Raw genomic sequence first — 22,292 nt, 5'->3', positions numbered from 1 at the left:
CAGCAGCACTCAGCGCAGTTCTCTGTGCGGCACTGCGTGCAGTCTCGGAGGGCACATCGGTGGCACTGTCAATTTTTCACAGTTCTCCATTCAGCACTGTGTAGTACCGCATCTATACTACACCTAGTTGGTCGATTTGGACAAACAGCTGTTCACATGTTATCTTATTGTTGTTGATATTCACGTGGCCTGAGTTGGTGTAAACGCGACATGATGGGCTGCTGCCACGAAAAGTTGCAAAGAATCAGCGGTTACTATGCCGTTATTGGGAGATCACAGTTTGTCAATGCTTCGTTTACGTAGTTGCTGCTAACAGTTCACAATGGCGCTCTACTTTTTGAAATTCTTACTTTTTCAGCCGAAGCGACATAGAAAACATAACTTCGCAACTCTTGGTGTGCCATGTGGCTGATGCTGCAGCTGTAATGGCGAGACCTTTGCAAAATGCTAGCATGCCACAGTAGTTTCCCCTTCCAGCCAACCAGAACACGTTGCTATCGTATGCAGAATCCACTCGTGTCCCATTGCTAGTAAAATATGGCACAAGCTCTCTGAAGAAGAAATGGCAGCAGCTGTGCTTGTAGTTTCAAAATGCGGGTGCTGGAAACTGGTCGGGCAGTGTTTCAAAAAAAAAAAGTGTGGTGCTGCATTTCGTTCATTGGATGACCTTTTTAATGGAAACTTGCAGCTAGATGCAGCAAGGTGTCGGGAACAAAAATGAAGGTACTGAAAATCAGATTTTCGGACCAAAGTGCTGCCGAATCTTAACTGCCAATGTCAGCATCAGTGTCATTCATTTTTGTGCGTTTTGAAGGATGAGTTCATATATAAAAAACTACTGATACAACCACTTTTCACGGTACTAATCAAGTTAGTTATAAACGGGTTTGACTGTATAAGAGTTCTGAGTGGCTGGTTGTTAGAAGGGCTTTTCTGTTGTACGGGATTGTACTAGCATAGGTCTCCTTAACCCTCTATATTGTTACCAAGATTCTCATTCATACTGTCACATTCAGCTCTGTTATAGAACCAGTGTTATTGACTTCATAGTTTCGCTGTACATCTTTTTCACCCATGTAGACAATGTACTTACAAGGGTAGTAAAAGAGCAGGAAAGAGGCAAAACATACATGGAAGTACTGCACATGAAATAGGAATTCATGTAAAAATGTATGCCACGGTTCCATCCCAGTCACCTTGTTTTGTTAAACTTTGTGCATTGCCTCCAAGTCGAATATGCCATTTTAGCTAGGCTATACAAGTGATTTGATGAACTATAGGCCATTAAATGTGGTTGTCTTCTTTTAACATTGTCGTACATATTGTATGTATATTATTGGTCTGAGTAGATTTATCTGTACTGAGAAGCGGGAGTGAAGTGCCCTGTGTCCATGTGTGTGCACATTGCATGAACTCTTTGTATACTCACTTTGCTTTTTCTGGAGTTCCTAAGAGTGCAAAATGTAAAAGCAATAGTGCTTTACTGAGTATAGAGCTGCACCTTAGGTGTTGCTCAATTTTCATGCTACAAAGTTTGACAACCCTGCATCTCTATATTTAGTGGTTGAGAAGTCCGACTGTGTTGTTTTCTGTCACTCTCACAACCAGGTTCAAAACACTCAGTTCCTGGGCATGTTGCGGGAGCAGGAAGACTTGGTGAAGCAGCTGCTTTGCCGGTGGTCGGGTGTGGAGCATGTCAACATCCACCTCCACAGCTACCGTTCGCGCAAATACCATTATTTCATTGTCACAGCCGTTGGGCGCCAGTGGCAGTTGTGTTGTTTCGATGAACTGATAGCACAGCCATGGCTTGAGAACGCTATCATCAGCAGGAGGCTGGGTTAGCCTACAACTTGGCTCAGACTAGAGAATGGCCCTGTTTTAGATTAGCCACACAGTCGGCAGTTAGATAGAAAGCAGTCTTTGTAAAGGAAGCCACAACATCCTTCTGATAAGGATGCAACCATACAAGGGCTATGCAGTATTCGTTACATGTGTAAAAAAAGACTGTTAAAATCTCCTGTGATCATACTTTTGCCAGTAACCCATTCAAATACGCTTCGTTCCCTGGGAAGGTCCTTGTTTGGTTAATATCCTACCATTTAGGCAACACCTTTATACATGTAGAACTACTGCTAAATGTAGCCATGGACTGGAGATGGCCACCACCAGGACATGGCGCAAATTGTGGGTTGCAAGCTGACTGGTGGCATGCTTCTTTTTCCTCCAATTTTCGTTATCTTAGAAAATGTCAAAGCATTTCATTTTTTTTTGTTATCACTGATTGTTAGCTCTTTGTTATGTTCACTCATTTAATCAATGTCATATTCCACCCTGTTCTGTCATTCCATATCTTGCCTTGGCAAGGATGAGCCTGCCACAGTCCTGGTGTTATTGTATTGCTATGTTCACATAGGTACCAAAAGTGAGCTTTGCTCATCTCATTTTTGTCACCAGACGTTAAAAACTTGCACTCTATGTTACGCCCAGAATTACTTGGTTCTACTTATATAAATTTTTACCTTGCTTCAGTATCGCTTGATTCTTTCATAGTGAGGTTTATTTAAAGTTCATGTCTACCTTTCCAAATGTGACACATTTCACTGGATACTTTAGCATGTTGTCAATACTAGAAACTTGACAAGCATGCAACAACTCAATGCAAAAGCCAGAATAACTGAAAAGCCAGAATGACTTGGTATGTTAAAACACTGCCAGTTAATCTTCGTATTATCAGTTACTTTTTGTGCATTTCAAGAATTAGTGCTTGCGGGATTTTCAAAGATTTCACGAATGTTCAAGTGCCTTTCGAAAATATACATTGTTGATACAACCTAGTAGCTGCATTCATTGCTGCTGTTTTGTGGTGTTAGTTCTCGTGTTTTAAGTGTTTGCTGTCTGGATGTTTCAAGAAATAACTGACCAATACACATGTATTTTGTAACCATTTATATTTTTGTTCTTTATAGGCAAGTAGTCTATTAATGAAACACACACAAATTAGTGACTTAAGCTGATGTAATCTTGCTGTTAAATTTGAATCTCTATTGCCATGTATACTTAATATATTTACAGCTGTTGTATGGACCAAAAGTATGAGGTATTTCTATATATTTCTTTCTCTGTAGCAAGCTGTTACAATAAATGTTTGCCCATTCATTTTGTGTACTGTGGCTAGTGCTTGATATTGAAACTGAGAGTGCTGCTTGGTGCATATCAGTTAAACCTCAATATAACGATCTTCGATATAACGAAGTATTTAACTTTTTATAACCTCCTGTCCATAGAACACCATGTAATTAGAACCTCAATATAATGAAGTTGGTTTGTATGCGATTTCAATATAACGAAATTTCGCTTCCGCAGCAAAGGAATACTGAGACAGTAAATGGAAACTTCCGCAGACGCAGATGGTCTTATGATTGAATTACAAGCGGCCTCAAGTTTTCGTGACCTGTTGGAGCGAGAGGCATATGAAGCATTCGCTTCCTTCTGCCAGCGCTTTTCATGATAGCGTCGTCCCAGTGTGGGCAATGCTATCAGCCGTGGTGGCGGCGTACACGTGCAAGTGTGGCTGGCTTTGCTTAATGCATACCGCCTATGTGAAGATATCGTCGATGTGGAATGAAACCGTATCATTCATCGCCGACTCCCAAATTCTTGAAAATGAATTGTTTTCTTATTCAAATTTGCTTTTTTTCGATTGCTCGATAATTGGGAAAATTTAGCGGTTCCTTTTCGTGTAAGAAAAATCAATCGGCGACTGTACTTATTTGCATAAAAGGTCGAATTTTAATACAACTAAATTTTGATGAAGCAAACTGCCGATTTTAGCTACTTTGTTATATCGAGGTTTAACTGTATAACAAGTTCACTCAACTGTTGTCTTACTACTTAAAGAGGGATGGAAAAAAACAACTAATTATTGCAGTATTATGAAGTAAACACGTGCTTTCACCTGGGGCTGCTAATGTGACATTGTGAATCTATATTGGTTTGCTTCCTACATATGTCACTTCCCTGCTCACTTTACAGCTAGTTTGACATTCTGCCTGGCCTTGGCACAGCTGGTTACTTTGGCGAAGGCGGGTATGCTTGGTCTTGAAACATCCTGGGCCAGTGTTGAGCTGAGTGCAAAGATTAGCGGCAAGGTTGCAGTAGAATAAAAGAAAATTTCATGTATAACATTTACAAATTTCAAAAGGATGGAGAGTTGGGCGAAATGTCTGTCTTCTTCTAGTCTTTGTCTGTGTTACTTTGCACTACAAACCAAGAACATTTACAGGTTGATAAGGTTAGTTGGATCAGCCTTTGGTAACTCATGCATGACGTTCAAATACGTGATTCCTGTCCCTAGGTCCCCAGGTTTCTCCTAGGGTTGGCTAAAATCCTCCAGTATAGCAGGATGACATTAAATTCAGTAATCCAAAAACCTCTCATGGTTTCTCACAGTTCATAATCTGGTCAAGGTCAGGTGTATTCAAGTGCACATGTTCTTGGAGGTGCCATGGTATATGTGGTAATTCATAGCTGCTGTATGGTGGCTCTGTGCAAGGCTATTGTTTCTTTATTCAGTGCTTCAGTCAAAATGCAAGGAATAAGAAAATGTCACCCTTGCACTGTTATGGCCAGTTTCGCTTTGGAACATGTATATGTGGTTGGTGACCTAGGTACATCTAATGTTTCTTTTTTTTTTTTTTTCGCTAGCTCTTCTGAGTGTCGGGTGCCTAGGGCACAGAGTAACAAAACAGACTGAGCAATAAGCAGCTTTTTCTGCCTACTGTTCTGTCTATGATTTTAGCCTACCATCAGCCAAAGCCAGGAATTCTCAAGAAATTGGGCAGGTTTTGTAACGTCAACAAAAATAAGGGGAATTATAGTAATGAAACATAAAATGCAGCAAAAGACTAAGAAAGAGACACACAACATTTCTACAATTTCTATAAGGGACATTGTTGTCTGCCTTCATTTGTTTCATGCCTCGTTCAGCAGTCATTTACATTTTGTGTATAGCCTTGAACATTGCAGAACTTTGCGACCTGCAGAGGTGTCTGCTGCAGCAGGCATCTGGTGTGTTTCGACACCACGGACCCGAGCACATGGAGGGTGGGTCCTCCTGCGTTTAACCTTGGTGGCAGCCGTGTCCAAGGAAAAGGGGACCCTGGGTGTTGAGTTGATGCTGAGGGTTGGGACCTTTAAGGTCCCTTGGCGGAGGCAACAGACCTCTTTGGCCTTGGCTTCACATAGACGCCACCTCCAGACTTACCTGCCCGGCAGAAATAAGTAGCTGCGTTTCCTGTCCTCCTCTCCAATCTTCGTATTTCTCTCTCTATTTCAGTCTTTTCCGTCTTACTTCTTTTTACTTCCAACTTTTCAGGCAGCAAGAATTAACCTTGTGTGGTATAAAACCACCCTTGACTATTCATGTTAGGTTATAGTAGCGAGCAGTTGGCAAGGACCTGTCCTTCACAGGTCCTGCCAGTGTTTCCTTCTTAGGCTCCATGGTTGGTGGCTGGCGTTGCTGCAGAAATAGACTGCATTTATAGTTTCCTTCTCATAACTTCTTGATCGTCCCCAGAAAGGGGCGTTTTTCTTGTTGAAGTACTTTAGTTAATTTTTGGCCAGAAGAGAAAGTGGCCCCACACTGCATGAACACCATCCGAGGTGTTATCTCAGATGATGGTTTGATGGAGCTGACAGAGGCTGAGCTTTTGGAGGGCTGGAGTGAGAAAAATGTGACCAATGTGAAACGAATTAAGATGAGGTCCAGGCAAAGCACTTAATCCTTGCTTTCGATTTCAGTGTGCTTCCAGAGACTTGAGGCAGGGTGTATTAACCCTTTGAGGATCAATGATGCAAATATACGGGGCCGTGAAGAAGTCCAAAAATGGTCGATGCCGTATATTTATGGCGCCGTCTGTATGTTTCAAAAGTGCGCCAATTTCCTAACTTGTTCTTTTCTATCATCTGCTGCCACTATGTGGGAATACAGGGAATTTTTTTCGCGCGCCTCCCTCTCTCGGTTTTCATTGCATGGTTTGTTTTAGAGCTAGTTTGCTCCCACGCATCAATATACTACTGCTCGCACGTTAGCGCGCGCGCAGGCGGCCAGCAGTTAGAGTTTTGTTCTGCGCGCGGTTCCGGCTTCTTGCGTTTGCAAAACTGATGGCTATCTTGTTACTAATCACTCAAAAGGCTACCGCTTGTTTCTCGCTTGTTTAGTGCTCACAGGGGTGCGCATAGGAAGGATGCCGCCGTGGATGCGTTTCCATTGCTTTTTTTTGGACACTCCCGAAAACTGATTGCCTCTGGTTGGCAATAAGATGAAGATTAGCAGAAGTTTGTCACACGTTTTGCTTTTTTGATGGGCACACAACCACACAGTTTTCTTGAGTGTGCGCACCTACGCAGTTCGATTACGCTATGGACGTAAATATTAGGGTAAGAGTAGGAGCAGGTGAAAGTTGCGAAATATTCTCGTGTGCGTATTTTCAAAGCCTATAACTATGTGTATAACAATGAACCAAATTTTTCATTCTTATAACCTTATTTGCTTTTTTATTGTTGTTATTCATGAATGAAGAGTACATATATAACAATGAAAAGTATTTTTTTCTCACTTTACTGTCACCCTACAATAATTACGGTAAATTTTTTTGAAAAAAAGTCCCTAAGAAGAATTGGAATCTGCAATAAAAAAAAATTGACCCCCAAAAGGTTAAGATCTGTGTCGAGCCTTATGTGTAGAACCCCCTTCAACTGACCTGTGCTAGACTGACAGGTCAGTCACCCTAACAGGTCAACTGACCTGTGCTAAGTGCAGTGCCCATAAACATTCAACTCAAACTTGTAAGAACACTCATCACTGTGCGTACTCTGACTGGGAGCCTGCTACATACTCGCGGTCCTGCCCACCTTGGAAGAAAGAGATAGTAACAATCAAAGCAAAGAGAACATTTATTTTAAAGAGGCAAGAAGGCGAGTGTCACACGTGCCGAAAAGCAGCTTTGCCAATGTGGCGCATCAGAAGGCAGCACCACAATGGCCTCTGGCAGCAGCCAGGTCCAGGTGGTTGAGTTGTTGGCAATGCCTGGGTGGCTGAAGCCAGTGTGGCTCAGCCACCCCAGATGAAGGAGCAATCTATCTTTGAGTTGGTGGCCTCCAGGATTTCATCTATAATGGTGAGGCCTTCATGGTGAACACACGCCTTGTAAGGGTGGGTGTGTAACACCTCGCAAGGGGCGATGCGCACCACTTCCAGTCGGACGGCGCATAAGGAGCAGCGTGAATCCCTCAACTGCTAAAAAAAAGAAAGCGTAAATGCACATAGAACACTGTAGGGAGACTTGCTGTGATGCGAAAGGCCACCTAACAGAAAATTTTCTCTTTGCCTCAGATTCATACGTGCCTAATGAGAGCCAATAATATTCTACAGTGTTGCACACAAAACATACTCGTCCATCATTATCATCAGCCTGGCTACGCCCACTGCAGGCCAAAGGCCTCTCCCATACTTCTCCAACTACCCCAGTAGTGTGCTAATTGTGGCTATGTTGTCCCTGCAAACTTCTTAATCTCATCTGCCCACCTAACTTTCTGCCACGCCCTGCTACACTTCCTTTCTCTTGGTGTCCAGTTCGTAACCCTTAATGACCATGGGTTATCTTCCCTCCTCATTACATGCCCTGCCCATGCCCATTTGTTTTTCTTGATTTTAACTAAGATGTCATTAACTCGTGTCACGGAGCAAGAAACATTTAGGAGTGGAAACTCCGCTGTTTGCGGCGACCAGAAAAGGTCACAAGCCCGCGGAGCCGTTATTGTGCTGGCGGCCTGGAAAGAAATTACTGCCGTTGAGAGCGCGCCGAAGCCGCCTGCCCAGGCGCTGAATTTTTTTTTTTTTTCGCTGCGGCTTCTACGACGCGCTGCATGGCGCCGCCACTGTATACGGCCCCGTCGGCGCATACAACAATTGTGACTTTATCTGGTCGCCCGCGCTCGCTCGCGCTGACGGGAGTTTCACCTCCTAAATGTCTTACTCCGTGACTCGTGTTCCTTCCCTCACCCAATCTGCTCTCTTCTTAATCTCTTAAAGTTGGACCCATCATTCTTTTTTCCATAGCTCGTTGTGTCATCCTCAATTTCAGTAGAACCCTTTTCGTAAGCCTCCAGGTTTCTGTCCTGTAGGTGGATACTGGCAAGACACAGCTGTTATACACTTTTCTCTTGAGGGATAGTGGCAACCTGCTGTTCATGATCTGAGAATGCCTGCCAAACGCACCCCAGCCCATTCTTATTCTTCTGATTATTTCCGTCTCATGATCCGGATCCGCCGTCACTACCTGCCCTAAGTAGATGTATTCCCTTTCCACTTCCAGTGCCTCGCTACCTATCGTAAACTGCTGTTCTCTTCCGAGACTGTTAAACATTACTTTAGTTTCCTGCAGATTAATTTTTAGATCCGCCCTTCTGCTTTGCCTGTCCAGGTCAGTGAGCATGCATTGCAATTAGTCCCCTGAGTTACTAAGCAAGGCAATATTAGCGAATCGCAAGTTACTAAAGTATTCTGTATTAACTCTTATCCCCAATTCTTCCCAATCCAGGTCTCTGAATTCCTCCTGTAAACACGCTGTGGATAGCATTGGAAAGATCGTATAAGGGTTGGTTATATTCTGTACGTTTCTCTATCACCTGGTTGATAGTGTGAATATGGTCTATTGTTGAGTAGCCTTTACGAAATCCTGCCTGGTCCTTTGGTTGACAGAAGTCTAAGGTGTTCCTGATTCTATTTGCGATTACCTTAGTAAATACTTTGTCGGCAACAGACAGTACTCATCCATAGGCCGAAGCATTGTATTGCGTATGGTCATGTCGTGCCTTAAGTGGAGCGTTTTTAAGAATCCCTACGGAAGTGACCACTTCCTGATAGTTGGGAGTCAAGCAAAACAGCTTGAATGCTCCCTCCCCGCACATTTTCCAATCGAAGGTTGGCTCCGCCAACTGAGCACGGTTCCGAGAACTTAAATACATATTTAAGCTGGGATGACATTGCTTTTTTTATATATAGACGATGCCGTGGCCTACTTAGCAGGCTATTTTACAATTGATGCTGCCACCAAATGCATCCAGCAAACTAATTGATTGACAAATAAAGGTCACATCTTGTGACTGAATGCAAATGTAAAGAAAAAGAACCGAAAAAGCAAAAGGAACTACTACACGACTCTCCAAGTGCCAGAAACTTGATTAATTTCAAGCAGATAAAGTCATGTCACGGGGTAGAAAAACACATCGACTGCAAAACAAGAGAGCCTATTAATTCTTACACAGTGAGAAAAAGTGTGGAACAGGAAATAAATTAGAAGGCTGGCAGCCACATCCCTTAGCTTTCTAAACCCTGTCAGGGTAGATTTTTTTCGCCATATGCGACCGCCCAGGGTTGATTTCCTTTATTGCAGATTTCAGTTCTTCAGAGGGACCTATTCCGAAAAAAAATTACCGTAATTTTTCTAGGGTGACCGTAAAGTGAGAAAAAAATATTTTGCGTTAGTATATATGTACTGTTCATTCATGAATAACAACAATAATATACATATATATAAAATGTGCACACTAGAATATTTCTTAAGTCTCAAATGTTCCTGCTCTTACACTAATATTTACGTCTGCAGCCTAATCGGACTGCGTAGGTGAGCACACTCAAGAAAACTGGTTGTGTAACTGGATTAGTAATGAGATAGCCATCAGTTTTGCGATCGCAAGAAGTCGAAACCGCCCGTGGAACAAAACCCAATACCCGTGCGCGCGCCAATGCCCGAGCTGTAGTATATAGATGCGCTGGATCAAACAAGCTAGCTCTAAAGCAAGCCATGCAACAAAAACCGAGAGAGGGAGGCACAAGAAAAAAATTCCCTGTATTTCCGCATAGTGGCACCACATGCCAGGAAAGAAAAGGTTAAGAAATTGGCACGGTTTTTAAACATACAGATGGTGCCATAAATATACGGCATTGACCATTTTGGACTTGTTCGCAGAGCCATATATTTACATCATTGACCCTGAAAGGGTTAAAGGAACACTAAAGAGAAATGAGCCCTTCTGTATCAGTGAGCTAGTCTTCTACGATATTAAAACCACCACTCTTACCACAATAAGACGCTTAGTAAGCCAGGGGAGTTGCAATAACAAATGAGGGGTCATGACGCCTCCTTTAGGTTCCTGTACCAGCTTGCTGTTATGTCATGGATTTTGACAGCATCTTCTAAGGCCTAGTTATTTCTTTAGCGGTAAAGATAGACTACAGTATAAATTCGTGTAAGGGCCGCCTCCCCAGCTTGGCAGCCCAAAATTTGGGGGGAAAATTCCATCGGAGAATCAATTGCATTTGGTGCCATACATGGCCCTTACACAAGTCTATACGGTACACTGTGTTTTAAAGGAGCCAAAGATTGAACATATCGAGCTTTGGGAACTTCTGCTGAACAAATGTGGCCTAATACAAAAAAATACTCTTAAATTTGTGACATCACAGTGACGTATTGGTGTTGGGGATGCAGCGCAAAATTAAAAAGCTGAAAGTTTGACCTTCATTTTGTCTTCTAATAATTAAACTCATTATTTTCAAATTAACGACAACAGAAATTTCAAAGAACCCTTTATCCATCTAAACTGTTTACTGTTTAGCTTTAGTGTCCCTCTAAATACCCAAGGCGATAGCCTGGAAGATCAGGTAAATTTTATAAGTGAACACTTTGAACATATCAAGTTCATCACACTACATGGAAACTCTTATACTGTTTAAGGAATGTGCAGAATGACAGCCCCTTGGTTGCAGCTGTGCATGAAATGAGGCACACAGTTGTTCATTTGTTTAGCTGAACTTCAGGCAACTCTCAGTGGTTGCAACAAGTAGGCACCGAGTGGCTACCGTATTATGTATGAAATGGTCAAGTGCTCTCACCCAGAAACCCTGAATATACTCCTCTGTCTGTTTTCAATGCCATGCGAGCTGCTGGGTACATTCTGTCTGCTTGGAAAAAAGCTATTGTCATCCCCATACCTAAATAAGCAAGAACCTCCCCTTAGCCAGTGGTTGTAGGCCAGTGGTTTTAACAAGCTGTCTATGGTAAATAAATGAAATGATAAACTGGCCATAACAATGCGATAAACTCAGACTGAGGCAAACATTAGGGATGCCTTCATACATAAACAGTTCTTTATCTCAGTATTTCTTCACTTAGAAAAGCATATAATACAACATGGTGCTTCAAAATTCCTTGGGGCCTTTCCACGATGCATGCCTATGGCAACATGCCAAACATAATCGAAAGCTACCTGTCGAACTGCACCTTTTGTGTAAGCATTGGCCAGGCTTTGTCCAGGTCCTTCAATAGGGAAACTGGTTTTCCACAAGGAGGCATGCTTAGCTGTACGCTGTTTGCCGAGCGACTGGCCACTCGAGGCACATTGCGTATATTTGCTAGCTTCTTCCACACTCTGAAAAACACTTTAATATAGCACGTATTGAGCAACATAAAGCTGTGTCAGGAGTTTTTCATGTCGCTCTACTATTTTCTCACTGACTCTTTTCATGTAATTGTAATTGAGAAGTTGATTAATTAATTGACTAATTATGTAATTAGGCAGAATGCAAAAAATTATCTGAGTACCTCCATGCGACGGCAAACAACATTACGTTGGTTCCGTCCACCTACATGGCATTTGCATATTAAATATTGGTGCATGATAGTTGGGACACCCTGTATAACTAGCATGTAAGAATACGCTGGATGCCAGGGCACAGGCATTCAGGACAATATGCTAGCAGACGATACCACATTCAAAGCAACAAGAGCTTTTCTTCAATAAAGCCCTTCATTCACCAAAAACAGCACTTGTGGGATACCAAAACCTCTAATAAACTACATCCACTTAAGCCACAGTTAGGCACTTTGCCACCCACACTGAAATCATGACAAACCGATGCCCTGTTTTGTCGACTTCATATAGGACATGTGTATGGCTTACCCAATTACTTGCCGACTGGTGGCCAACCTTGTGATTTGTAGTAGACGTGGTGAAAGGCTAACCGTCCTCCGCATCCTTGTGGAGTGTCGGAAAGCAGAAGCTGAACGGAAAGAGCACTTTCCTGTAGCCTACCGCCACCATATCTCCCTTCATCCAGCATTGTTCTTGGTGTAGAACAGGTTTTTGAAATAAGAGATTTAAACTTCTTGAGTGATGATGTGCTAAATGTCATCAGCCCAAGAAATTTGTAGGGCACTCTGTCGCAAGAAAGTGCTTCTGCAATAGTAGTTTTGTAGAGCACATGCCTCCGAGCTTTTGCAGATAAGGGTGAGGCGTTAGTGCTTCTGCCACAGACTCATTTTTATGTTATCATCCTTTGTAAATGTATTTTATTGACTGGACAAACCCCACTTTCATTGTCATTATTTTAATATTTACATATTTTACGCACTTTATGGTGACTGATCACCAGAAATTAATTTATCATCATCATTGATATGGTGATTGATAATTAACCCACCACATTTATCCCATCTCATTGACAATTCACTGATAACCCATCACCACTTGCATGGTTCTCTTTGGCCATACCTGGCCCTTGCTCCACCCTCACCACTTGCATGGTTCTCCTTGGCCATACCTGGCCCTTGCTCCACAGTTCCACATGACCAAACTCCAGACTTGCAGTACCGCACGACCAAAAGTTTGACAATGTGCCCTGCGAGATATGTTAGAGGCGACATAATCCAATGTTCAAGCCTTAGTAGGTTGTAAAACATAATTAATACGTAGGTGGCAAGGAATGTGGATAGATATGCACTAAGCGATGAACTAATTAATTGACGGTGGCAGATAAGCGGCTATAGACTTACCAGCAAGAAAAAAAAAATTTTTTTTTTGCTCAAACTCGCACAAAGACGAGTTTTATTTGTGAGCAGGCTGCAAGAAATCTGATTTTCATTTGCCACTGCGGCGGCCTTGCAACGACAACGCTATCCTCAAACTTGGCAAAACTGCGAGCCAGTTTCTCCTTCAGGCTCCACATCTCTGCAAACGCCCCCATAACGGTAAACGCACGCACCACATCGGAGATGGAAGGGCCGTCACCCACTTCCATGTCCCTGTCGTGAATGAGGTGGAAGTTCCAGAAGCTATTGAAGGAGGAAACACGTCATGACGACCATGTTTTGACGTCGCGATCGGTGGGAACTGCTGTCCGTGAAAAGTCTATGGTCTGCACGCACGACACTTCTCCGATTCCGGGTTTGTATGCGCTGAAAAGTGATGTAAATACTATGCACTGACCGTTTGGCATGCGGTAAGCAACTACAGCTTAAGAGTTCAGCCAATACATTAGGTTCAACGGTGACAGGGTGGGGAATCCGTCAACTATACGTAAACCGGAATCACTTATTAAGCAGGTAGATGTTAACGAGGTTTTACTGTAGTCCGTGATTTCTAAAGTTAATTACAATAAATAAACTGTCCAAGCTACATGGTACTTAAACCACCATAATGCCTTTTCCAGTAGAGGATATTGTTTGAATGTTCAGAGAATTTTCACTTTAAACCAGAAAAGCATGAAAAAACTGAATTTGAAAACTCCAATTGGGGGGGAGGCATTTGGCACCCTGTTGCCACTTTACTGTGGCCCATGTCAGTGATGCAGAAGAAAGCGTAGTTCAAAGATGCGATTTAAAAAAGCACCTAGGTGATTTTTGACAAAATATTTTTTTGTTACCGTACTGCACCCAAGAAGTCTGGAAATGGCAACAGTAAGGTAAGAGGGAAGGAAGTCGTCAACCCCAGATGAGGGTAAGTAAATCCGGTTTGTGCCGAAAAGTAGATGCATGTAATATTGACACAGTTTGTCCAGTTGTGCAAATGTCTGTTCTTTATTCTAATTACATTGGTGTTGCTTACCAAGCTTCATTGCTTCCCAAGCAAGGTTATAACAAATGGTGGACAAAAATATGCCCTTATTGTATCTGGTACTCGTCGGAAGCATCTAGTGTTAGTTATGTGCATGTTATTTGGAGGTTGAACTGTAGTGGCCCATTCGTTTCATCCCTGTTGTGCTTCATCTGTATGTCTTTTGCACCAGCGTTTATTTTTAGACAACCATGTACAAGTTATTTTGCCTATGTGCTGTTTGTTCAGGGCAGAGGCAACCTTGTGGCACTCACAGCCCTTTCCAGGGCTTCCCTGTATGCCACCAAGAGTACATTGGACAGGGAAGCGTAGGCACACTTGCTGGCCTCCTTGTCGAACGTGGCCTGGCGAGCAGAATTGAGGTTCAGCTTGGGTGATGTGCCCACCACAAACGTGAATGGCTGCAGAGCCCAAGTGCGCACTCGGGGCACGCCACCTGTAATCAGAAAAAAAGCATTGCTAGAGCCACATTGGCATCCAACGACATGGAAAGTCCAGCGGAAGTTCACCTGACTAAGCGCATTATAACTGAGGAAGATAATCAGAGCTAATGGCTGTATGTTTGAAAAATCGAGCTTGTGGAATTGCTGCTGATCATAATGATGCCTGGTGCAGTCAACATGATGGTACGCGTAATGTCATCTCTACCTGTGTTCGGTATGCCCTCACTTGTTACATAATTATAAGGGCATAAGATGTCTACTTCATATGAACAAAAAAACATAATGGTTTTCGAAGCACTGTTCTTATTCCAAAGCGTGCTTAAAAGCTGCAATATCATTACTTTATTAGAGCAACTCTGGCAGTGTTCCTTTTTTTATCAAATCAGGAAAGTGATTGTTCAAGTCTCACTGTGCCCCTTGTGCTTAAGGAAGATAACTACTTAAAAATGTGAAGAAAGAAAGAAGCATGTAGTGTAGTAGTACTAATAGCAGTAGCACTAATAGTAGTATCAACTGCAATGAGCATTGTAACTTATCATTTTCTAATGGACATTCGAACTGTCATGGCCACATTCTTAAGAAGAATAGAGAAAGAGGAGAGAAAAGGTTTTAAAAAGAGATTTAAAAACAATAAAGCATCAAAACAAAGACAAAACCAAAAGTAGACTGAACGGTCATGAAACCTGCTGCTTATGACTGATATCAGTAATGGCATTAGGACAGGCATGTGAACTGGAAAGCTTGTGGTGGCACTGTATTTAACTAAAGATATCCAAGTGTTGTATCATATGATTCTTTTTGGTTCTTGTTGGAAAAAATAGATTGTGTTACAAAGATTTGCATCAATAGAAATTTTCGAACATAAGTGATTCATGTAAGGCAGCTTAACAAGATGCCGATACCAACAGTACCGCTTCTGTGCTGACGTCACTATGAGCAACCGCGAATATTTAAAATTGATTTGTGGAGAAACCATAACTCTCAGTTATGCCCTTAAGCACACATGACCAAAGCACCCAAAAGAACCTGAATGCAAATTTTGTTAAATTTCATCAACTTAAAATAACTGGAGTTGCCCTTTAAGTGTATACTGATTAGCTGGTGATGATTTTCTGAAATAATAGTGGAACAGATGCACTGGGGATGCTCACTGCACTGACAGTGTAGTGAAATGCATAGCAGAAGCACGGTGACAATACAGGCAATAAAAGTCGTGCCAGCAATGGCACCGTCATTGCTGGCAAAGCTTGTAGAAGACTTGTGCTCCAGCAATGACGGCAATATAGGCAGCACAACCATTTTGTTGCTTTTATCACTGCATAGAAAGATGGTATATGGAGGCTACTGCCCATGTATTTATGAGCTTATGAACACAATAAATATGATTACTTGGAGGAAACAAGCTTTGAATATTGCATATAAAATATTTTCTTGCATTTAAAATGATGAGAAAGGCTGTATGGAGCCTACTTAATGAACAAATTTATGTTCATTACAAGTAATGCCACTGACAACCAATAAATAATCGGGTTGACTGAGCAGCCTGTAATGAGCAGCTGGAAAATGTTGAACACATTTTGCTAATAATTAAACAAAATAACTATACATCTTTGAATGCAGATAGAGTGTTCAGTTCATTAAAATTCTTTTCATAGCAGTGAAGATGTGGCAATCTTTGGCCATACCTGGCCCTTGTCACAGAAATTCAAACATCCTCAAGTGAAGAAATGCCAGTTTTTCACTGCATGTGAATACCTTGTATGCTTCAACTCCCCTCAATTCTACTGGAGCTAACTCCGAACAGCCCAGTTGCAAACATAGTGCTGGACAGAAAGTATTTCATGAAAACGCCTGTAGTGTGTAGCTGATTGAAAATCATTGCTATCATGTAGAATAGGAATTCAGTATGGTATTACAGCACCACACCTCACTTGTGAACATGATGAGATCCCTCAAAAGAGCAAAAGATTGCACATAAACTAACAAAAACGTAGGCAGCCTATGGATGATGTATTTCTAATCAGGTCAAAGCTAATTATTATGCAAAAAATTTGCTGCTATGCACGGTCATGGGTATTTGGTGCCGCGTCACATTAGGAATTTGTCATGCCACAAAATCATTCGTAACAGAGGTTGCAGGGGTAGCTGAGGCTTTTTATCTGATAAGGCAGGTTTTAACGCCTATTTTTCCCATATTTCTTCCTTATATACCATGTCTATGCTCATGGTATTTTTGGCATCCCTTCATATCTATTATAGCTTTAAGTCATGTTAAGCATTCGTAAAGAAGTAGTAAAGGCTTTCAAATTCTCTACTACATATAAATAATGGACTACACAATTATTCAAAATTTTGAGTACCCCTGCGCCTTGTTTAGAGGAGGTGAAAATCGGGTGCGAGCTTTCTCCTTATACTTTTTATGCAATTTATAATTAATTGCACCTGGTGTGGAGGTGACTTCGAGGAGTGTGTTGGCACTGAAGGGTGTAGCCTGTAGCACCATGCTCCGGTTCGTATTCAACAAGCTGTCGCCCTTGGCTGAGCCAGTGTACGAGAGGTGTGTGTTGTCCAGCGACACATAGCAGCCCACCGTGATGTTCATGCCCAACCAGCCAGGAGCCGAACACTGACCCCTGCAGGAAACAGTGTGTCATGTTGAAAATGGGGCAGGCACCATATACCAACAGACAAAGCCTGTCATATACGGATGTAGTTATAGCTATATTCGAATGTAGAACAAGTGGTTGGTCCCTTATTTTTAGCCGAAAAGCGCACATAATGCTACATTCAGAACCACCTGCCATGGTGGCCAAGTGGCTATCATTACGGAATACAAAGTCATCTGTTCAATTCTTGGCCTCGGTGGTTGGAATGTGAAAAAAAATATGCTCATCTACTATACTCTGGGTTCACGTTAAAATACCCCCTGGTGGTTGAAATTATTCTAGAGCCATTCACCATGGCTTCTCTCATAGCCATATTGCTTCTTTGAGACATTAAACTCCATTAAATATCTCTTGCACTAGGTCTAAGCGTCGAAATATTATAAAGCCAACTTCGACCACAATTATTGTGCTGTAGCTGATTTTTCTGCAGAAGCACGGCCAGGATAAAGTTACAATTCTATTTCTGTTATTTCTTTATGCTAGTCTATGATACAGGTAATAGTATACTCATATATCATTACATGGTTTAATGTTCTAATGGTGGCAGCAAGCAAAGGTTGGAGAAGGCCAGACTTTGTTAGATTCCACTGCTCACATATAGTGAAAAGGAGCTCTATGCAACCAGGATGGATAACGAACAAAAAGCATTAGCTACGATCACCCATATGTCTGACAGTCAAATTTTTACAAGTCCTTTGCTATAGTTGTCATATGCAGTGTTATGTTCCTCTGTGACTTAATGATGCATTTAATTTTATTTATGAGACATCTAGACATTGTGGTCTTGTCGTTTTTATGCAAATGCAGAAATAAATTATCTGGTAACACTAATGTTCCTTGTTTGATATGGCGCATCAAGGGAAGGCACTCACGGACACTAGTATCAGAGAAAACAGCATTTGTGATGTGGCTAATGGCAGGCCTCATTAATAGCAAAGAGAGATTGCGAGGCACGCAAGAAGCGGTGGCTTACATTAATACTTGAAGCACTGCTTCAAAGTAAGAAAAAAGAATGATTAAAAGAAACGGGAAACAAAAGCTGTGCTAGAAAGCCCAAGCCAAATCCAAATGAATCAGGGCATTAGTCAAAATAGGGGCATTAACTAAATAGCCTTACATTAAAACTGTATTGCAAGTCGCACATGCGCATGTGCACCTGTACACATCCAAACGCCTACCAGATGCCTAGCAAATTTATGCGTGCAGTAGGATAAGTTGTAGTGAGCCTCTGTGCCTCAATTTGACTGTGGTAGATTTCAGTGATGTGCTGCGAGAAGCAAACGTGGAAAAGCCAACAAGCTCGTGAATAGATTAGTAAGCAGTGTCTGCTGGTCACAACACTGACGGCAAGGGAGCAGGCAGGTGCTAGGGATTACCTGCGAGTGAGTCCGGGAGTGACCAACCCTAGCAAACGTCCACCGTGCAGCTCCACACAGACGTCGCGATTGGTAACGGCTGTGCTAGGCACCTTGAATGCACAGTTTGGCACACTGACATTCTCCAGCCCCAGGCTGCGGGCATGCAGGGGCACCAGGGTCGTGAGAAGACTGTCCATATACAGGTTGGAATCGACAGGACTGCCTGCCTCTGACCCTGCAGTGGCACAAGGAATAAGGCATGCACATAAAGTGTTAACGGTGGTGAATAACAATGGTAGTAATACGCTACAGTATCTCTATCAATTTGCTCTACCGTTATAAATGTTAGCTATTCTGAATGAGCTTGTTTTACTTTGTCTCATTGGTCATTGACTTCAGCCTCAGTTTCTCGGTGCTTAAGTCCTCCCTGATATTGCCTAACCACCTCTTCTTAGGGCCACATCATTTTCCCTTAGGACCAGACTGATGGCATTGTCATCTTGTTGACATACCTAATTTTTTTCTTGTCGTTAGACTAAACTGCCTCACTCATCCCTTTTGAACAGCTGATGAAAATTTCACTCCTCAGATAAGGTCATTCCACACATCTGTCTTGGCACCCTCATTTCAGCTGCTTGCCATCTTCGTAACATAAAGCATTCTCCAGAATCGCTTTAGCCCTGTACAACATTATTTGTCACTCACACACACTGCACCAATTTCATTTTTTGATTTAGGTAATCTGCAAAGCATGCTATGTATGCTCGGTAAATGCTCTAAATGACATAGGAGACACAACTATATATTAACATGATAAAGGAATGGAAGGACGTATTGTAGTTTCTTTTGCCATAATTTGACATTAGCAACCACAGTCTTGGAAGTATTGTTGCATTAACCCCCCACTCTTTTTTTTTTTTTTTACTAGAACGCTACAAGAGCCTTGTACAAAGCAATATATCTAGTAAGAGGAGACACTTGTAGAGATAAGTTTCTCACCTTGCATCAGCGTGTAGGCAAGTGGGACCAAGAAATACAGGTACAAATGCATTTTCTTGCTTACTGATGCTGCAAAAGGGCAAGAATCTGTGGGGCATAGTTGAGAGTTATACATTGAAAAAAGTTTCAGGTGGAGAGCTTGCAGCAAGCAGCCTAAACAAGCAGGTCACTCTGAAGGGCACTAGTTACTAGAGAATTAGAGGGATATGTTTTAATCAAATGAGAATCATGGCATCTGCAATGCAAGTGCTGTATAACTTAGCAGTGTCACTTTGTCAACTTGTGAATGGGACCTGTACGTGTTATGTGGATTTTGTCCGCAGATGAGCGAAATGTAAGGGGCATAGAACTAGCTACTGTCATGGTATTGTTTAGATGGGGAGTGCTATTCTGGTTACGAGTGATCTTTGAAAAAACTGCCTTTGAAAAATTAACTGTGTAGCAGCCATTTCATGTGCCAGTATGGCTGAGAAATTATTATGGTGATACATTAATCATGCTTAAACATTTGAATATCAAGTGTTGAGCATTAACATGACAATAAGTATTGTCACAATGTTGTCATGTCTTGTTAGTGACAGGCTGTGCTCTTGCAGCTTTTTTGTCCTTACAAACATGGGTGCATGGCACAAGAATGACTACAGCATCTCTTTAATAAATGAACTATACTTAGCTTTAAAAATTTGCAACCTAAAAGAAAAAAATGTTTTCAATAAAGGACGTCAGCGAACTGAAATAAAAAATAAATGATGTGACTTTCCTTTCACTCCTGCATTTTCTGCACTGTCCTACACAGTGCTTTTAATGAGCATCAAATAGTTAAAAGAATGTAAAGGCAACATAGTTGCCAGTCTTGAACTGTTAGTGCAAGCTTATGGGCTGCCCATGACCATAAGTCATTACAATTTTTTGTACGAGAACTGTATTGCTATGTCCATGACTCTGCTCCAAGCTTTTTCTTATATGTATTAACAGACAGTCTGCATGCGGTAATGTTTTAATCTTGTGTAGAAAATGCAAATATCAATCCTTGGCAGTACACATTCAAAGTAGCAAAGCCGGAACTCGTAAGTACTCACCTCTGTCAGGCTGTCGTCTGACAAGACGACCTCCTGCCGAGGCTTTTGTCGTCTGCCCGTCACAAGTGATAAGTGGCAGTTGCACTCAGCTAATGGCTACAAATGAGCCACTTTACAGCCCTACCCTAAAAATTCTCCTGAGGCAAGCATTTTGTCATATCAGCTTGTGGCGTTAGCTGTGACGCCAACAATGTTGATGTAGATGAAGCAATGCAAATTGTCACTGTTTTTGGCAAACAATATGGGCCACCAAAAAGTGAAGGAAATTTTTACAGGTGAATGCAAAAGTGACAGACCACTGCCCCATTTTAAAACCATGATTGGGCATCACTTGATGGAACAATTAGTATAAATTCTTACATAAAGTGTAGTCATATGTCTGAAGAATATTCTCAAGTAGAAACAACATATTTGCAAGCTAATGCTAATGGGGGGCCTGTTATTTTTGCACGTAAGGGTACATTTGAAGATGATATAAAATGATTGCATACCTTTGCTTGCAGAAGCTGATCCACCAAAAGGATCATGAAAATATTATTTTCACAATCACCTGATGCACCCTAAAAGTGAGGAGTGTGCAGTTCGTATTTCTATGCACGACATATTTCTACGCACTGTACCTTTTAATTACAGGTTGAACAGCTGGGTCATGTAAATTCTTTGTTAACACTTAGTTTGGATCATTTTGTTAGTATTTCAGAGTGGTTAAATATTCCAAGCTGAAAGAAATTCTTCCAGCACCAATAAACATTGCATCAGGGAAGTACAACAAAGGATTTGAAAGCAATGGGCTTCCTGTTGATAATTCACTAGTGTCCTTATGAGGGTGCAATTAGTGTTTGTGCAATGCTAAGCAAATGGTGCAACACAAATAGTCGCAGCTTTTGCATATGCTGAAGCAATAAACCATATTATGTGTTAACATCAGAAGTGTTGTAATATTTGTGTCGTGACTGACGGAGACTTTATTTGGAGGCCTTCTTGAATCAGTGGGGCTAGTTGATGTCTCTTGGTGAACAATAAAAGCTTAATGGAAAGCTTGGTGAATGTTCCAAGCAGTGCAAATGATCAAATTAACGTTCTTGCGGCACTAAAAGCATAAATGTTCATGAGATAAACCTGTTCACTTGCACTATATATAATCACCAAAATCTCATTGCCATGAACCCTGTAAAGTTTCACAAAGCTGTCAATGTAAAGAGAAGTGGTGTACACTGTATTCAGACAGTACACTGCCCACTGACTGATGTGGTCAAGGTGTACCTGATCGTCAAGTGTTGGAACCACTGCTTTAGCAGACTTACGGGTCTCTTAAGCAGGCTATGTTCAAAAGAGCAATAAGTACTGAGTCAATAAGAAATTTTCTCTGGGCTCTATACTGAACCCTTTATTTATTTATTATTCTGGACACCTCCCCTCCTCACCATTGCAGCCTGCAAGGCTAATGACATTTTGGAGATGTGGGAACATGTCGTAGCTTTCATGTAATAACATTCCCATATGTGTTTGTTGCACTCTCTAGCTTCTCTAAGGTTCTGCCCAATGGTAAAGCACTTCCGTAACTGTACTGCCAGTACCGTGATTATGTTTCAGGACTCCAATACTGCCTGCTACAGTGAACTCCCACTTGAGTGACCTTCAAAAGACCCAAACAAATATTTCACTTAACTGAAAGTTCACTAAACTGAATATTCACTACAATATGGAAGAGCATAGCGTACACAGATGTTGCGTCAAAAGCGCAAAATGCAATTTGTAGAGTTAAGCACATCAATATATATGGAGTGC

At 41.8% G+C, this 22,292-nt stretch overlaps 2 protein-coding genes across 3 annotated transcripts in view; one reads left to right on the top strand and one right to left on the bottom strand.

Annotated features, from left to right (window-relative positions):
• LOC126539637 (uncharacterized) overlaps nucleotides 1-2,209 on the top strand; it is a 65,435-nt gene extending 63,226 nt beyond the window's left edge. For both annotated transcript variants that reach the window (XM_055075473.2, XM_055075472.2), the window contains exon 10: nucleotides 1,609-2,209. In XM_055075473.2, the coding sequence (XP_054931448.1) occupies nucleotides 1,609-1,845 (237 nt within the window). In that variant the 3' untranslated portion in view covers nucleotides 1,846-2,209. The remainder of the gene's footprint in view (nucleotides 1-1,608) is intronic.
• Nucleotides 2,210-13,894: 11,685 nt separating this feature from the next.
• On the bottom strand, nucleotides 13,895-21,053 carry LOC126539579 (uncharacterized). The gene is made up of 5 exons (XM_050186465.3): nucleotides 20,505-21,053; nucleotides 19,426-19,512; nucleotides 18,445-18,661; nucleotides 16,845-17,035; nucleotides 13,895-14,395 (listed from the first exon to the last, which is right to left on the bottom strand). Exons 2-5 carry the CDS (start codon nucleotides 19,475-19,477, stop codon nucleotides 14,184-14,186), a joined length of 672 nt encoding a protein of 223 aa, XP_050042422.1. The 5' UTR covers nucleotides 19,478-19,512; nucleotides 20,505-21,053; the 3' UTR covers nucleotides 13,895-14,183.
• Nucleotides 21,054-22,292: the final 1,239 nt, after the last annotated feature.

Source organism: Dermacentor andersoni, chromosome 11 (genome assembly GCF_023375885.2).
Source record: "Dermacentor andersoni chromosome 11, qqDerAnde1_hic_scaffold, whole genome shotgun sequence".
Lineage (NCBI taxonomy): Eukaryota > Metazoa > Arthropoda > Arachnida > Ixodida > Ixodidae > Dermacentor > Dermacentor andersoni.
This window is presented reverse-complemented; position numbering and strand designations above follow the sequence as displayed.